At 42.8% G+C, this 14,350-nt stretch overlaps 1 protein-coding gene across 50 annotated transcripts in view; it reads left to right on the forward strand.

The window, feature by feature from the left end:
• The window catches only part of LOC119435128 (ankyrin-3), a 402,712-nt gene that overhangs the window by 309,982 nt on the left and 78,380 nt on the right, over positions 1–14,350 (forward strand). For 42 of the 50 annotated variants that reach the window (XR_007468364.1, XM_049672381.1, XM_049672376.1 and 39 more), the window contains 2 exons: positions 935–2,524; positions 11,454–11,549. The exons of 2 other annotated variants lie outside the window; for them this stretch is intronic. Coding sequence is in view for 47 of the 48 variants with exons in the window: in XM_049672381.1 (XP_049528338.1) it covers positions 935–2,524; positions 11,454–11,549 (1,686 nt within the window). In the remaining variant the exon portion in view is untranslated. The remainder of the gene's footprint in view (positions 1–934; positions 2,525–11,453; positions 11,550–14,350) is intronic. 6 more of the 50 variants (XM_049672500.1, XM_049672503.1, XM_049672506.1 and 3 more) reach the window with 4 other exon arrangements.

Genomic DNA, 14,350 nt, shown 5'->3' on the forward strand with positions numbered 1-14,350 from the left:
GCTTCTCCGTTTCTTTATGGAGATTTCTCAGTTATGCAGGAACCTGAAAAGCCTACTGATGCAACCCAGGATAATTTTTCCCTGCGTCTTCACAGAAGTAACTTGCATGAACAACATGGGTTTCAAAAACCATCTGAGAAGTGTGCTGTTGAAGAAAGTGACTCTGAAAAAGTCAGAAAAGCACTAGATTTTGTGTCTCTTGCCAAGATTGGCGAAGTTTCTAAAAAAATATTTGATAATAAACCGAATGTTTCTGATACACATTTTATGCCATCCAAAACAACTCATATGTTTACAGCAGAAAAAAAACTGCCAAAAATGCGAAGGGGATCTTTTGGTCAAGAGTCGGAGGTGGTTCAGGAAACTAAAAAATGTGAGCACAGTGCCAAATCGATACTGGGAGTCAAAACAGATGATTTTCATAGTGGCTTCGTGAAAGTTATTGAGGTTACTGCTCACAGTTTTCCTAAAATACCAGAGGGCATGCTTCAATTTGGCGATGAGAAAATTTCTGAACTATTTCCTTTTGATGGCAGAGCCAGCATTCTTGAGGGGGACTTAGCAACATTAAGTGATGTTGTGCATGTGACAAAGCATGAAATACAGAAGTCTTCAAAACTGTTAAGGAGGGAAGAAAGTGCTGCGATAAAGCTCCTGCCCCATGACCATCATGAGCAAAGGCTGAATATTGAATCACAAACAGTTGCTGCAAGAAGGAATGTTATAGAAACACCTGAAGGTTTTGTAGCAGTTGTTCAGGTCACTGCACATGATGTTAAGAGGCCACATGATTATACCCTTCCTCAGGCAAAGTCACAACTTCCTGCGCAAGCACCACTGCAAAGTGGCAACATAAATGAGCCACCAGCACTGTCAGAAAATATGAGTCTTGCTGCAGGGGAGTGGGTTGAAGAACCAAGAATATTTGTTGCAGTGGGAGAGCATGTTCGTGATGGGGCAACTCAAGGTGCTGACATTATGCTGCCAGGAATGGAGCTGCCCACCATGGAACGACGGGAAACTAAAGAAACCCCTGGTGGTGTCGTTGAAGTCATCGAAGTAACTACTCATGAAGTTTCGAAGCCATCAAGCCCTGGTCTCCTGTCAAAAGTGTCAAAAATTCCCAAGAAAATATTTCCACGTGGCTCAAAGTCAAAGAGTTCGGATGAAGAGTCCCCGTCAACGCCAAAACGAGAGTTGAAGGAAACACCAGGTGGCATTGTTGAAGTCATCGAAGTTACAAAACATGATGTGGCCAAACCTCCTGAAAGCAAACACATTGAGCAAGATGGCACAAAAGTATCATTAAAGCCAGCATCATCTGAAACTGTGGCTAGTGGTAAAGAAGGATTTCCACCTACCCATATGATACGAGAGATAAAAGAAGTACCTGGTGGTGTTGTTGAAGTCGTCAAAGTTACAAAGCATGTTGTTGGTAAACTTCCTGAAGACAAGCATTCCGGTGAATCAAGTACAAGAATGGTGGATCCATCACTTCCATGTGAAGCAGAGCTGGCCAAGGATCCATCAGCTATAGTAAAGCGAGAAGTGAAAGAGACCCCAGAAGGACACGTTGAAGTGGTGCAGGTCATCAGAAGGGAAGCTGGTGATGTGCCCTTTGCCTCTGACATTGCTGGGGATGGATCAGATGGAACTATTTCTCGAAGGATTGAAACGACTGTTGTTGATGGCAAACCAACCATCATCAGGCGACTAGTGACAACAACATCTGATGGTATTCAGCAAGTCACTGAGCACATTGAGCAAAGGGCTGAGGAACTTGGAAGCACAGCAAGCAGCTTATTTGCAAAAATGGGTGAATTCGCAAAGGGCATATCCAGTGACGATCCATCAGCTGTGACGACACGAGAAGTGAAAAAGCTTCCAGATGGTTCTGTTGAAGTTGTGTCAATTACAAAGCGCTCTAGTTCTTCACCAGGGAAAGAAATTGCTGCCACAGAGCACCTGCCGTCAAGCACTTCAGGCTCCATGCACTTTGCAGAAAGTGCAGCTGGAAAGCCAATGGAGGCAAAGACAGCCATTGTTCGAAGAGAAATTTCTGGACCAGAGACGATAGTATGTACCACTACATCAGTTGTGACATCAGCCACAGCATCAGGCTCATCAAAGCCAGAACTCTCAGCTGATGTTCTTGACAAGATGTTTGGTGACATAGGAAAGCCCAAAGTGGATGACCGGCTCAAAGATGTTCTTACTGCAGAAGGAGGTATCGGAGCCAAAAGAGAAGTTACACCCGAAGAAGCCGAGCTTTTGGCGCAACTTTTCCCTGAGCAGTCATCAGGGGTCGCTGTATACCCTCCTGCTGGCTTAGTTCCTGAGGCTGCGATCATTCCAGAATACCGTTGTATGATGACAGCTGAAGGTGCACCTTTATCACCTCAAGACCCCGAGTCCAAAGAAAAAGTGTTGCTGAAGCTAGGGCGGGCACTCAGCCAGGATGACCTGGATGCACCATCTCCAACCCGAGGGGAAGCAGCCATGACGGTCGCAGGACTGGGTGAAGGTACTACTTGGTTTTATTGGCCATTGCTTTTTGTTTGCTGCTCTGTTAGCTGCTTGGGGTGAATGGATTTGCCTGAATGCATTTATGGTCTTTTTTTTTAGTGCCTTCTTGATTATTGGACATGTGTAAATTAATGTATTATGTGCATCTCACCATGGCTAAAGTAACTTAGGCATGTCATAGATGCTTTTACAAAGGCAAAAACTTTTTTTTTTCTAAAATTATAATGATTGAATTTTCAGTAGTGGGTGATAGGGGAATATAAGAGGAAAGTAAGTTAGGTGTTCTTATTGCTGATATATGGCTTTCTTTTAGCAATATTGATGCTTGAGTGAGAATGAGTGGTGGGTAAATGTGCAAACAGGATCTGTGCTTTAATTTTATTTCTGAAAAGGCATGGCATTATAAGTGATACTGCAGAGTTTATCCTGTGGATAAAGTTCACAGATGCATTGTGTAGGAACAATATACTATAAATATAAAATTTGTTTTTCATTATATTTTGGCACAAACATCTTAAAGCATGTTTCTCTCATAAGTATAAAGTGAAGAGTATGTAGTCAATTCACTCTGAAGCCTTTAACTACAGTGAAGTACGAGAAATATACTGACGGTTTAGTTAACATTTATGAGCACTCAATTTTCTACAGTGCTGACAAGGGGTAACTGGAATGTCGGTGCATTTTGCCACAGACTTTGAGGGCATATTTTGCAAAATTGGTGCTAAGTGCAGGATTATTGCTAAATGGATAAGCCCTCGTTATGCTCGACTTTTATTCCAAAATTGGGACATATATGTCCTAAAATGCATAATTATAAAGCTAATTGGGGAATTTTCTTTACTAGCTAACCTCACACTATGATTTGTAGTGCAAGTAATGTCCACCTCGTCAGGTTAATCCAGCTGATGTTACAGAATTGTGCTATCTGCCACAGGCGTTTTTTAATGAATCTGTTCCCTAAATAATTACCTGGTAAAGTAATATTTGCAAGATTGATGGTCTTGGAAAGATCACCTCCTTGCACACCACATTTGAAGGTGGCCTTACTTGCAGCTTTAAGCTAAAATTTCTTCTGAAAAGTTGGTGTGTTTGTTTTCACAAAATCAAACTACTGTATAGACTTGTACAAGATGAAAAGGATGACAGTAGCAAGCAAAAGGCATACAGTGTAGACCGCTTATAACGTAAGCTGCCAGAGTTGCGAATATCCGCACTTTAAGTGGTACCGCAGTATAACCAAAACAATGATTTTATTTTGATAGCAATAACATGGACACTCCAGGCGCATTTCTGCTGTTGCCCTGACGTTCCGTATAAAGTCTAAGGGCGATAAAATCGTTGCAGCGCACTGTATGCTGTACAGTGGAATCTCGATGATACGATCACGGCTAATACGAATTTCCGGATGATACAAATTTTTCTGTGGTCCCAGCGAAGCCCCATTACTTTGCAACGTGCTAGAGTATGGTTGTTATGAATCGATTTTCGACCCGCGTCGGTTGATACGAATAAACGCTGCCCCACCGATGGCCGAAAAAGAGAACAGCGCACAGTCACGCGCTTTCTCCCTTTCTCTTTTGGTGCGGAGGCGCGGACGCAGCGCCGGACAGCGCGGAGGCCGCGACTGGGTGCCCATTGGACGGAGTGGCTGCTGTGCTTCGGGCCGCGCTCTTTGTGTTTGCGCCATTTTGCCTAGTCGCAGCGAGCTACATCTACCGAGATACGATCTCGGCTGATTCGCGCGGCCGTACGCCGAGGCGCGGGAGCCTTCGTTGGCGCGTCTTTCGTCGACTGCGTTATCGGTGCCGATGGCACAGGGCGATTGTCGGTTTCGCTGCTGTAGTCACACGGTGCAAGATAGCGCGGCTTGTAATCCACGGTGCGAGGTAGCGCAGCACGTTCAGTCGGATGCTCCTCTGCTTCTCCCGCTAATCGCCGTATTTTTCTTGCCGTAGGAGGCTTGCGCTTCCGTATTCCGAAGGCATGCTTCGTCCAAGATTTTTTCCCCAACGAGTGACGATCCATCACTAACCTGGGAGCTCTCAGTAATCCGAATTCTGCGTGTTAAGTGAAGACGCCGGCATGGTTTATGAAGCAGACAACTGCGGTTGCCATCTTGCCCCTGCCACAGCAGCAACCAATGGAGAGACGCCTTTCAGCACGGCAGCCAATCGGAGGCCGCTTTCATCGGAGGGCCCGTGTGACTACCTATCGCAGACCCGCGCTTCTTTTGAGTTTGCGCGTTTGTTACAAGATGGCGACGACGGACGAATTGAGAAGCGGAGCGGCGAAACTTTAAGCTTTCGAACGATACCGAGATGGCGGCGCTCGGTGGCGGGAAGATGTCTGGCGGGAGATATGTCTCTGTGAATTGCGGTGATATTGCGTGATTTAAGGCTGTTTTCCCGCCCTGCGCATTGACGAATAAATCTTTTTCAGCCATTTTAGCGCGTTTTCAGCCAAACCATTTTGATACAGCGTAGATTAGGCGTTGCAGATACCGAAACGCGTGGTTTTCAAAAATAAATTTTTCTCGCGATTTGGTGCTCTCATCCCCCCATAATTTAGCTAGTTTTAATTGTGTTTCGATGATACGAATTTCGGCTAATACGAATATTTTTGGTGACCCCGTGAGATTCGTATCATCGAGATTCCACTGTATGTGCAAATGAAACCATGCGAGGGTGAGCCAGTGATCGTGGCTCAATCTCGCGCACACAAGGGAAGAAAGCAGGAAGGAAGCGCGCCGTCTTCCGTCACGTGCATGGCTCCAGGGGGAGGGAAGGACGCGAGGGGCTCATTCCACTCCGGGCGGCCATGAGCGTCTACCAGGGCCACTGTATTTTGAAAGTCCTCTGCGACGAGGGTACAGTCCGCCGTGCGCTGTGTTTCGCGGCTTAGTTCGGGCTGATGCAAGACGCAGTATGAAGGTCAATTTGCTCACTGCTGAAGCCGCGCTTCCTCACTATGGTGTTTTGACAGCGAGCTTCATGGTCATCCAGTGAGATGTGTTCATGTTTGCTTGAACGGCAGCGGACGCGCTTTCGCGCGCTCTCACTATCGCGTCATTCTGCCCACTCAGCACGAGGAATGCTGGGATGTGTGGCCAGTGCGGCGTGTGAGAAATAGGAACGGAGCTATTCATGCGCCAGCAACGTTGGAACGCGTCCAATGGCGCCAGGCAAGCCGGCTGCGTCGTGTCTTTGTGCAGTACAGACACTGGTTGTTTGCCACCGTTACGTCGCGGAGCTCGATGCACGCATTACGTCGAGAGTATATCAGCGGCTTGAAGGGAGCGTTCGCTGTGTCGGTTGACTGCTGAACTTACAGGCAGCCGCACTGTAACCGGTAATTCATCTCTCGCAACTGCACTATAAGCGATACGCGTGTACATAGAGTGCTATGGGAAAATTAACAGGAGTCTGAAAAGACAGTATTATATCCGGTCCTGAACGATAAGCGGTTATGTTATAAGTCGTCTATACTGTACCAGGATACAACTCTGGCTGTGGTTTTGTGCCGCTATGCTGGGTTCATTGCTTGCTTGGCAGGACGCTAACACTTTTAATGTCCTAAAGTTAGAACTGTAGTTTATAAAAGGATAAAATTTTAAAATACAAATTTGTGGACTCCATTGCTCAAAGTTGGGGTTATGGCTACTACATGAGTTCACACAATCAAATTTAAGGAACTTGGTGTTATGGAATTAGGACTGTTATACAAGTCATGTTGCTCATAATAGCTTGGCGATATAATAAATGCACAATAAGAGACGGGACACAAAGAACTTTGAAAAAATTGTACGAATGATTTCCGGACAAGCTATCTTTGTGTCATGTCTTTTGTTGTACATTTAATTTCTTAAAGCTGAACTTCAGCCAACAAGGCCTTCCTCGCAGTCTTGCTTTTCACTAATAGCTTGTGAAGTGGCACATCAGGTTACTTATGCTTTATGAAACAGTGTTAACTTGTGTAACTTCATTGTAAATAAATAGGCTTCATACTGATACACAGATGTTAAATAAAGCCTTTGGATACTGTCTGCGCCTCTGGGCTACAAGTGGAAACAGTTGATGGGATGCCAAGAGCTGCAAAACTCTAATTTTTGTGCAGGCTGGGCAAGCAGCGTGGTAATGTGAAATGTGTGGCACACTGTTTAGGTTGCACAAAGAATTGCCAACTACAACCTAATTCTAGGCTGTGTGCCGAGGCTGAGTGAAAAGTCAACTTCTTAGAGAGTCATCTGGGATCTATAAAAAATTTTATTACCAATAATATATGGCCATTGGTTTGATGACAGTGCAAGGGCAACACTTGTCAATAAAATGGGCAGTGCAAATGCAATGAAAGCTTGTTCTTTTGCAGTGGTTATGACCCTGTCCATCTCAAAGTGGGCATTCATCTGTATATCTTAGCCTGTAGTGTTCACTTGTAATTGCCATGTCTCTCACTTCATGTGCATATAAGTGTAACTTATGGCTTAGGCTTGCAAGGAATCAAAGCATGGTGAAACATGCTGTTTTTTTGTTTTGTTTTTTGCAATGTAACCTGTACTGGCTATACTTACATGAACGACATAGCAACAAGCCTGTTTGAATGATAAGTTTCAGCCTACTTTCTTTTACTTGAAGGGTACCTGATTGAGAGCACCTCAAGGACATTTTATAGACTTGTTCTGAGTGTGCTAATCAGAGCATCAGTATGTTTCAAAATGTGCAGCCAGTCCCTTGGGGAGCACCATTAATTATAGCATGTTTCCTTGCCTTGGATACATTTTTTTGCATACAAGATGTCTTGATCACTTTCTCTATTCTCCTTTTCTCTTTATGTAAAGTCAGGATTTCTCATTCCAAGATCAAATCGCCTAGCAAAGTAACTTGTGCTGCTGCTGTAAGGTTCATGTAAGCATTGCTGTGAAGTTTTTATATGCTGTCATCATTATGTTTACCATTGCTGCATCACTGTGAAAAATAGGTGCACTGCAATCCACTTATAATGATACTGCTCATAATGATTGGATGTTCTTGCATTTTCACTATAAGTAATAAGTAGTCTGTGCTGTATATCTTCTGTGACAAAATGTCACAGTGCATATTACATATCAGTGTAGCAAAATTTAATCTCTATTTAAAGCAAAAATATTGTTGCTTGTATCAAAATTAATAAGATATGCTTATTTATTTCATAGGCTCTAATATTTTTCTTATTCTGCACTGACTCCTTTTGCAGAATATATGGCCTGTACACACATTTACATTATGTAACCTAAAATATTTTTAATTTGGACAGACTCATCCCGAAATTCATACCCATTTGGTGTTAAATTATTCATCTTTCAACATGTACATGGTACTTGGTCACGTGTAGGACATTAATATAGTGTACAGAGAAAACCTTTGCGTTAGTATGGTGCTGGTGGTCCATATATTACCATATTTGCACAAATCTGACATATACTTTTCTTAATTTGTACTCCGGCAAAGAAATGTTAAAAGTAGATTAACTTGGCCGATCACAAAGTCGGTACAACGTCGCACAGTCGTACGTAGCGTTAGCTGCTATGAGAAAAGTACTGAGGAAAGTAGCAAGTCCCGGAGATAGTGCAGTTTAACACTTGTTCATGAAGTGTATTCAAGCCCTGCATTGGCATCAAGTGCATTACCGTGAAATTCCGAGCAAGCTTCCCCTCTAGGGCCAAAGATAATCGAAGAATGGCTGAGTGAGGGCGTTTGTTCGGTCGTGGACAAAATTGAATTTGGGGGCGGCAGTGGTGTATGTAGCCATAAATTTTTTTCAACGGGGAGGGGGAGGTAGAAGTGGGGAGGGGGCTGGGAAGACCGCATACTACCACTAGAGTGTACTAGGTTGGGGGAGTGGGTCCAGCGGACGCCTTGGCAAGCGCCGAGGGCGAAGCAAAAAACATGGAAATTGTGGTGGCGCTGCCGTTGCCTTATTCTAAATCTCTGGCCAATAAATGTTGGCTCCGGCTGTTTCGGCAGCGCTCATTGGCTGAGGCAAGCTCACGGGCTGAGTAGCTGTCGTCTGCTCGATGCACTGTCGTTGTTGCGTCGTTTGCATTCTTTCCGCCGCTGCCTTTCCATTTTATTTACAAAAGATTGGTGGGGAATAACACCAGTGTTGTCACCACCGAGTATCCGCCTGTAAAAGCTCCATGCAGCTGCGGTAGGCTCTCCGACGCGACAAGCGTCCGGCCGTCGCGCGGGGCCGCTCATTCGGGGGAAAGCTACAGTGGCGCCACCAACTTTTCAATAAAAAAACCCTCGGCGGGGAGCCTTCATTGGACCCACTCCCCCAATCTAGTACACTCTACTAGCACATGAATTCTAGGGTTAGCACATGCCCGGTGTGCGACCCCTGGCTACGCCACTGGGTGGCGGAGCAGTCGTGACAAAAAAAACAAACAAAAAAACAGTGCAGCCTTTCTTTGACTAAAAAAATTTATCTAACATGCATTTACTGCCTTTAGTTACTGCATCACCGTTCTTAAATTAATCAAATGACTCCTCTTAGATGACCCTAAAATTAGGTCTATGCAATTGGCCTGAAGGGGCCTGCGATATTCTGGCTGTGTCGCACAAACAGCAGTGGGCAATTCTCTCGGTCTTCCGATGCCGTTCCACAGCCTCAACGGCTTTTTGTTTCACTGTATAGGAAGCGTGCTGCCTGGCTGTCACATCGCGTACACGCCAGTAACACCAAAGCACCGCACACCAAATCAATATTGGTGACCAACACCTCTCACAACTGATGCATCTGACGAATATGGCAGCTGACAAAGCTATGCAAAAAGCAGATACCTGACAATGGTAGGGCCACTACCGAGCCACAGCAGAAGTGCCAGCTAAACATTGAATTTCTTGTCCTAACTAAATTACACCGTTTTGTGAAATTTTATAAAAAGATTACAATAAAAAAGAACCTGAAGTGGTGAACAGCGGGGAGAAAAGACGGGGGCGCTAGCTCGGTAGTTGGTGCCAAATTCAAATCACTGTAAAAGTGGAGGGGGGCTCTTGCATGGGTAGGGGCGCTTGCTCGGAATTTTACGGTTATTGGAAGTTTGCGTGAACGTGCGTGATCAAACAACTAAATTCAGTCATCAATTACTATCAGAGAGGGTTTCTGCAATCTGCTGCAAAGACATTATGCTGGTTAATCCAAACTAAGCACTCTTGGGCACTTTCCAAAAGGCACTTCAATGTGCCGCCATAGTATGTGAGAGACACTTCCACATGCTGCAGCAGCTTGTGGGAAGGCCTTTTGTAATATGTGATAGTTAGAGCACTAAGCTTGGGAGAAAAAGTGTTAGAATCTTGTAAATGTGGTATTATACTTTACCACTATCTGTTACTGTAGTGTGTCACATCATACTTCATACTTATAGATATTCTAGGTTAAAGTTCTTCCCCCATTGTGTGCTTTAATAATTATGGCAGCAGATATGTAGGTTGATTATCAGTTTTATTCAGGTAACTAAAACAAAAATTTTGTGGATGCTACATTTATGTGAGAATCAGTGTCAAGTGAAGCTTTCTTTGATGTTTGCACTGGCGTTAAAGTAAATGTTATGTAAGCATAACGATTATGAGATAAATATTTGTACAAAATGCTGCAAATGAAATGTAATTTTATGCACTTCTCTGTAGCTCACTTATTCAATTATCTGTTGTTGACTTCTTCACTTCTCTGTAGCTAAACGATCCTCGCTCAGTGCACTCTCTGGTCCCCTTTTGTTCACTTCACTTATTTCTCCTCACTTCATAACTTCTCTGTAGTTCAACTCTTCTCGCTCAATGCCTGCTCTGGTTGAATTTTGTTCACTTCACTTATTTCTCTGCCCCTATCTGCTTCTGTAGCTGACTTCTTCACTTCTTGTAGCCGACTTCAATTTTCTGTTGCCGACTTCTTTGCTTGCCTCATGTTCTGTTTGTCTGTTCGGGCCCATACCAAGTGGCACATACCCATTCTGAGGCATTGGCCAAGAAGGGACATGTACCCAGTGGCACATTCCCAGTGCCCCGAGTTGGCAAGGGAGCACCTGCAAAGTAAAGGGAAAAGGCAAAGAAAGCTTCGCTTTAAAATACAAAACAAAGATAAGAAGGAAAGAATGAAAACATTGTGATACAGGGAGAATATCATCTTTTTTTTTTTTTTTTTTTGGATTGCAAAAGTAGAAGCATCTACTCATATATACACCAGTATATGTTGGGTAAATTTTGTGCATGCTGTGGTGGGTATACACTGGGCAGATATCATTTTTATTGCATATACCTCCTTCAACATTTTCTGTATATTGAAATATGCTGTAAATGTATGTTTCACTGCTCATATCATATATTGACTGCCAAATAATTTAAATTGCTTGAGGTTTCTTTAGGACGTTGCGGCATGGTACCTGTATATGTACAGGTGCCATGCCAGCATTTTGAGCTGTGTCTTGAAGACTCTCAGGTGGAAAGAATAGGCCACAACAATAAGTCCAATAAGTCATGATGTTTACTTGCATAAATTTCTCCTTTATCATTTTATAACTGCTGCAAATATGCTCCTCTGTCTGCTTAAGCACTTGAGTGTAGGTGCTCAAGGACAGACAAGGAAAATAAGCTACATGCACGTAGAAGCACTCCTTCTTGTCTTCATCTTTCAGTGCTTACGCTTGAAGGTGCAGTGCCAACTTGCCAGAGAGAGTCATTACTCGTAAACTACTACCGTATTTTCATTATGCTTATTTCTTCTCCTGCATAACATGTGTTACCCATGGAGTATTAAGTTTTGTACAATGAAACATGCCTGCACATCTGCCACACTGTGAGTCAGGTGATAATAGTGGATCAAAACAACGGTGGACAAAAGTTTCAGGCAGCTGTACATACTGCCACTGATGCATCATTTACATCCTGACACTTCAGCAGTGGACGCATCTGATCAAGTTGAAGAGCCGGTGGTCGAGAAACTTGAATTGGCACGCCGCGAAAGCAAGCGCTACAGCCAAGAGTTTGAACAAGGTATGCTTGTTCTATAGGAAATTGTGCATGTTTTGGCTTTTGCTTTGTCATGCTTGCTTCACCTGCCTTTTCTGCTGTCATCATTTTGCATTTAAACTTCTGGGTACTGGGCTTCTTCCTTTGATTGTTATGCGTCAAGCACTGTGCTGTGGCTATTCTAATAAATTTATTATTGTTCTAAAAGCTTGTGCTGATAAATTTTCCATTGTGTGTCATAACAAAATGTGGTTTGCTGGTTGTGTGTACATAGGCTTCTCACTTTTCGGTTTTAGATGATAGATGCTTCTAAAATATATTTGTCAATAAAAAGAAGTGTCAAATTGATCAAAACCAAAAACGGGGATTTTCAGCACTTTCGGCCTTTGCATATTTCGTATCAGTGGATGTTTCAGGACACCACCATTTTTCAACAATGCATTTTAAAGCAGAAAGGTGACAAACTAATGTTATAGTAGTATGCCTAAACATTGTTCCTTTGGTGAAAGCTTACTACAGAAGCTTTCTTTTGAACTTCACATGGCACCTTGCCTTCCATGACATAAATAAGGAATTAAGGAGCTCATTTTATTATGAATACTTGCTGCATGCAGGTGCAACCAACAGGTAGACTTTAGTCTACAAGGTGCAAAATTTTGTGGACTTCTTTATGGGCAGAATTAAACAAAATAATATTTGTAGGACATTATCGTGCACTTTTCTGCTTGTCCTGAATGAACTGGCATTTACTAAAACCTTTTGCAATCCTTTAGGTTTTTTGTAGCTTGCTAAAGTCTACTGTCCATGCTGTTTCTTGTGCCATAGCCACCTTAGATGCCATGAAAATACACCAGAGTCTAGGGGATTCTGCTCAAATGGTTCATATTTACAAGTTTAATATGGAATAGCATGCCCTATAAATGCCAAGAAGTGATCTAAGGCTCCTGCTGTATAACACAAGCAAGAATGCACCCCTTGTGGAGCAACAGTCTCTTTACATCTGCAAGTATTTCTTCCTGTTGCTACGCAAGCAATATGTGCATTCTTGCTTTTTTTTATACACTTTTGTCACATTTTCAGAAAGAGGCTAGTTGACAGCTGACCTTTCTCACTTCCCTTTGTGTGTCTGTGTCATGGAGTGTCATTTTGTGTGCAAAATAAACATTCCATATCAAGCAAGTACAGTCAGAAGTCTGCTAGGAAGGCCTGCAGATGTAATGCTCCTGGTCATGGCCTTCGCCAGGTTTTTTTGTTTGATAATAAGCACTTTTTGACATTTTCATTGGGCATCATGCTTAATCTAGCACATTAGAAATTTGGATAATCATAGATTAACATCAACTGCTGTTTGCTGAAAGTAAACACTGTCAAATTAGAAGCCCACCTGTATGTGACTATCCTGAGGACATGTTAAGTCTTCCCCTCTTTGAAAATAATGTTTGCTGGAAACGTGGTGTAGCTTGTTTTCCTTTTCCTATTTTCTTTTTCTCAACCATTTTTCTAAAATGTAGTTCAGTACCTTTTGGCATACGTTGAGAAAGGTTCCTGGGAACATTATCTAGGTAATTGTGATTGTGAAGTTGAGAAGCCACATTTGCCCCAACTTTCATGTGATGAAGGCAGCCATCATTTTCGACCAAATGGATTCTTGTAGTACACTGAAGTCGTGACTGCTATAGGACTGTTACTACTGGTACTACTAGCCACTATGTAGACTGAGGGTAAAAAAAAATTGAAGTGGTCTTCTCTTGTGCTACACTAAGGCCTATATTTTGTAACATTCCGTTTTCCATTCGTCTTTTTTTATCGTTGTCATGTGCTTGCACCGAGTGACTGATCCCAGCGATAATGGTGGTATGGCAGCTTTTGAGCCATGTCAGAGCCAATGAAAAAGGGCAAGAAGAATGGTAATTAAATGGATTGTTAGAAAATATGGCCCTTGGCTACTCTAGCACCCTCTATTGCTTATTTGTTGTTTCATTACACTACTTGCTTGGTACAAGCAGTGCTGCAAGTGGCAACTGAGTCATATAATTTGAGTCATGTGACTGTGCCTGCTTAAAAGGATTGCATAGTTCCAACATGTGTGATTTTCTTTGTAGTTGATGCTAACCACTTGACAGTGACAGAGCATGCAGTCAGGGACATTGTTTAACACACTTCACACTGTATTGCTTTGCTTTGACTTTCCTTGGCATTGGACTAAAATATGTGGTGTTGAATATATTGCAAAGTACAAATATTCTCGCACAACAAGCTGGAGGACATGATGCAACAGAGTTTTCTACCCAAAAGGCAGGGCTAAAGAATCATGTTAGGAAGGAGTTCTAGATTGTGTCGCATAACACTCTTAATTTAGGCTTTCTATGTTATGCAGTCTTTAATAAGTTTTATTGTGTGTAAATATATGTATGAGCTTTCCTGCATATGCTCCTGTCAAATATAGGCTTTGTTTGTTTCAATAGTGCATTGTAATATGACACCTTGCCTGTTGTGCTCGTATTAAGTGGTGATTGAATGTTGCATTGTGCATTTCTTATAACATTGTGCTGCTTGACTTTCTTTGCTTGCTGCTTTGTACCTATATTCTGTACCTTTTCATTATGATGGCTGTCTCACTAAGGGCTTTGTTTATTCTGCCTATTCATGCTGGTCCTTGCTTTCTTAGGCATCTTAATTTTTCTTGTATTGCATAGCTGCTGTTTTACACCCGAATAATGAAGGAGTTGAGGCTAATATGCCTAGCGCGCACCATTTGAGAAATTTGTCTACCCTTATTGCAATGCTTTGTCTTGTTCTTTGTCCTTATCTATCTTTGTATGGGT

Source organism: Dermacentor silvarum, chromosome 1 (assembly GCF_013339745.2).
Source record: "Dermacentor silvarum isolate Dsil-2018 chromosome 1, BIME_Dsil_1.4, whole genome shotgun sequence".
In the NCBI taxonomy this organism is placed as follows: domain Eukaryota; kingdom Metazoa; phylum Arthropoda; class Arachnida; order Ixodida; family Ixodidae; genus Dermacentor; species Dermacentor silvarum.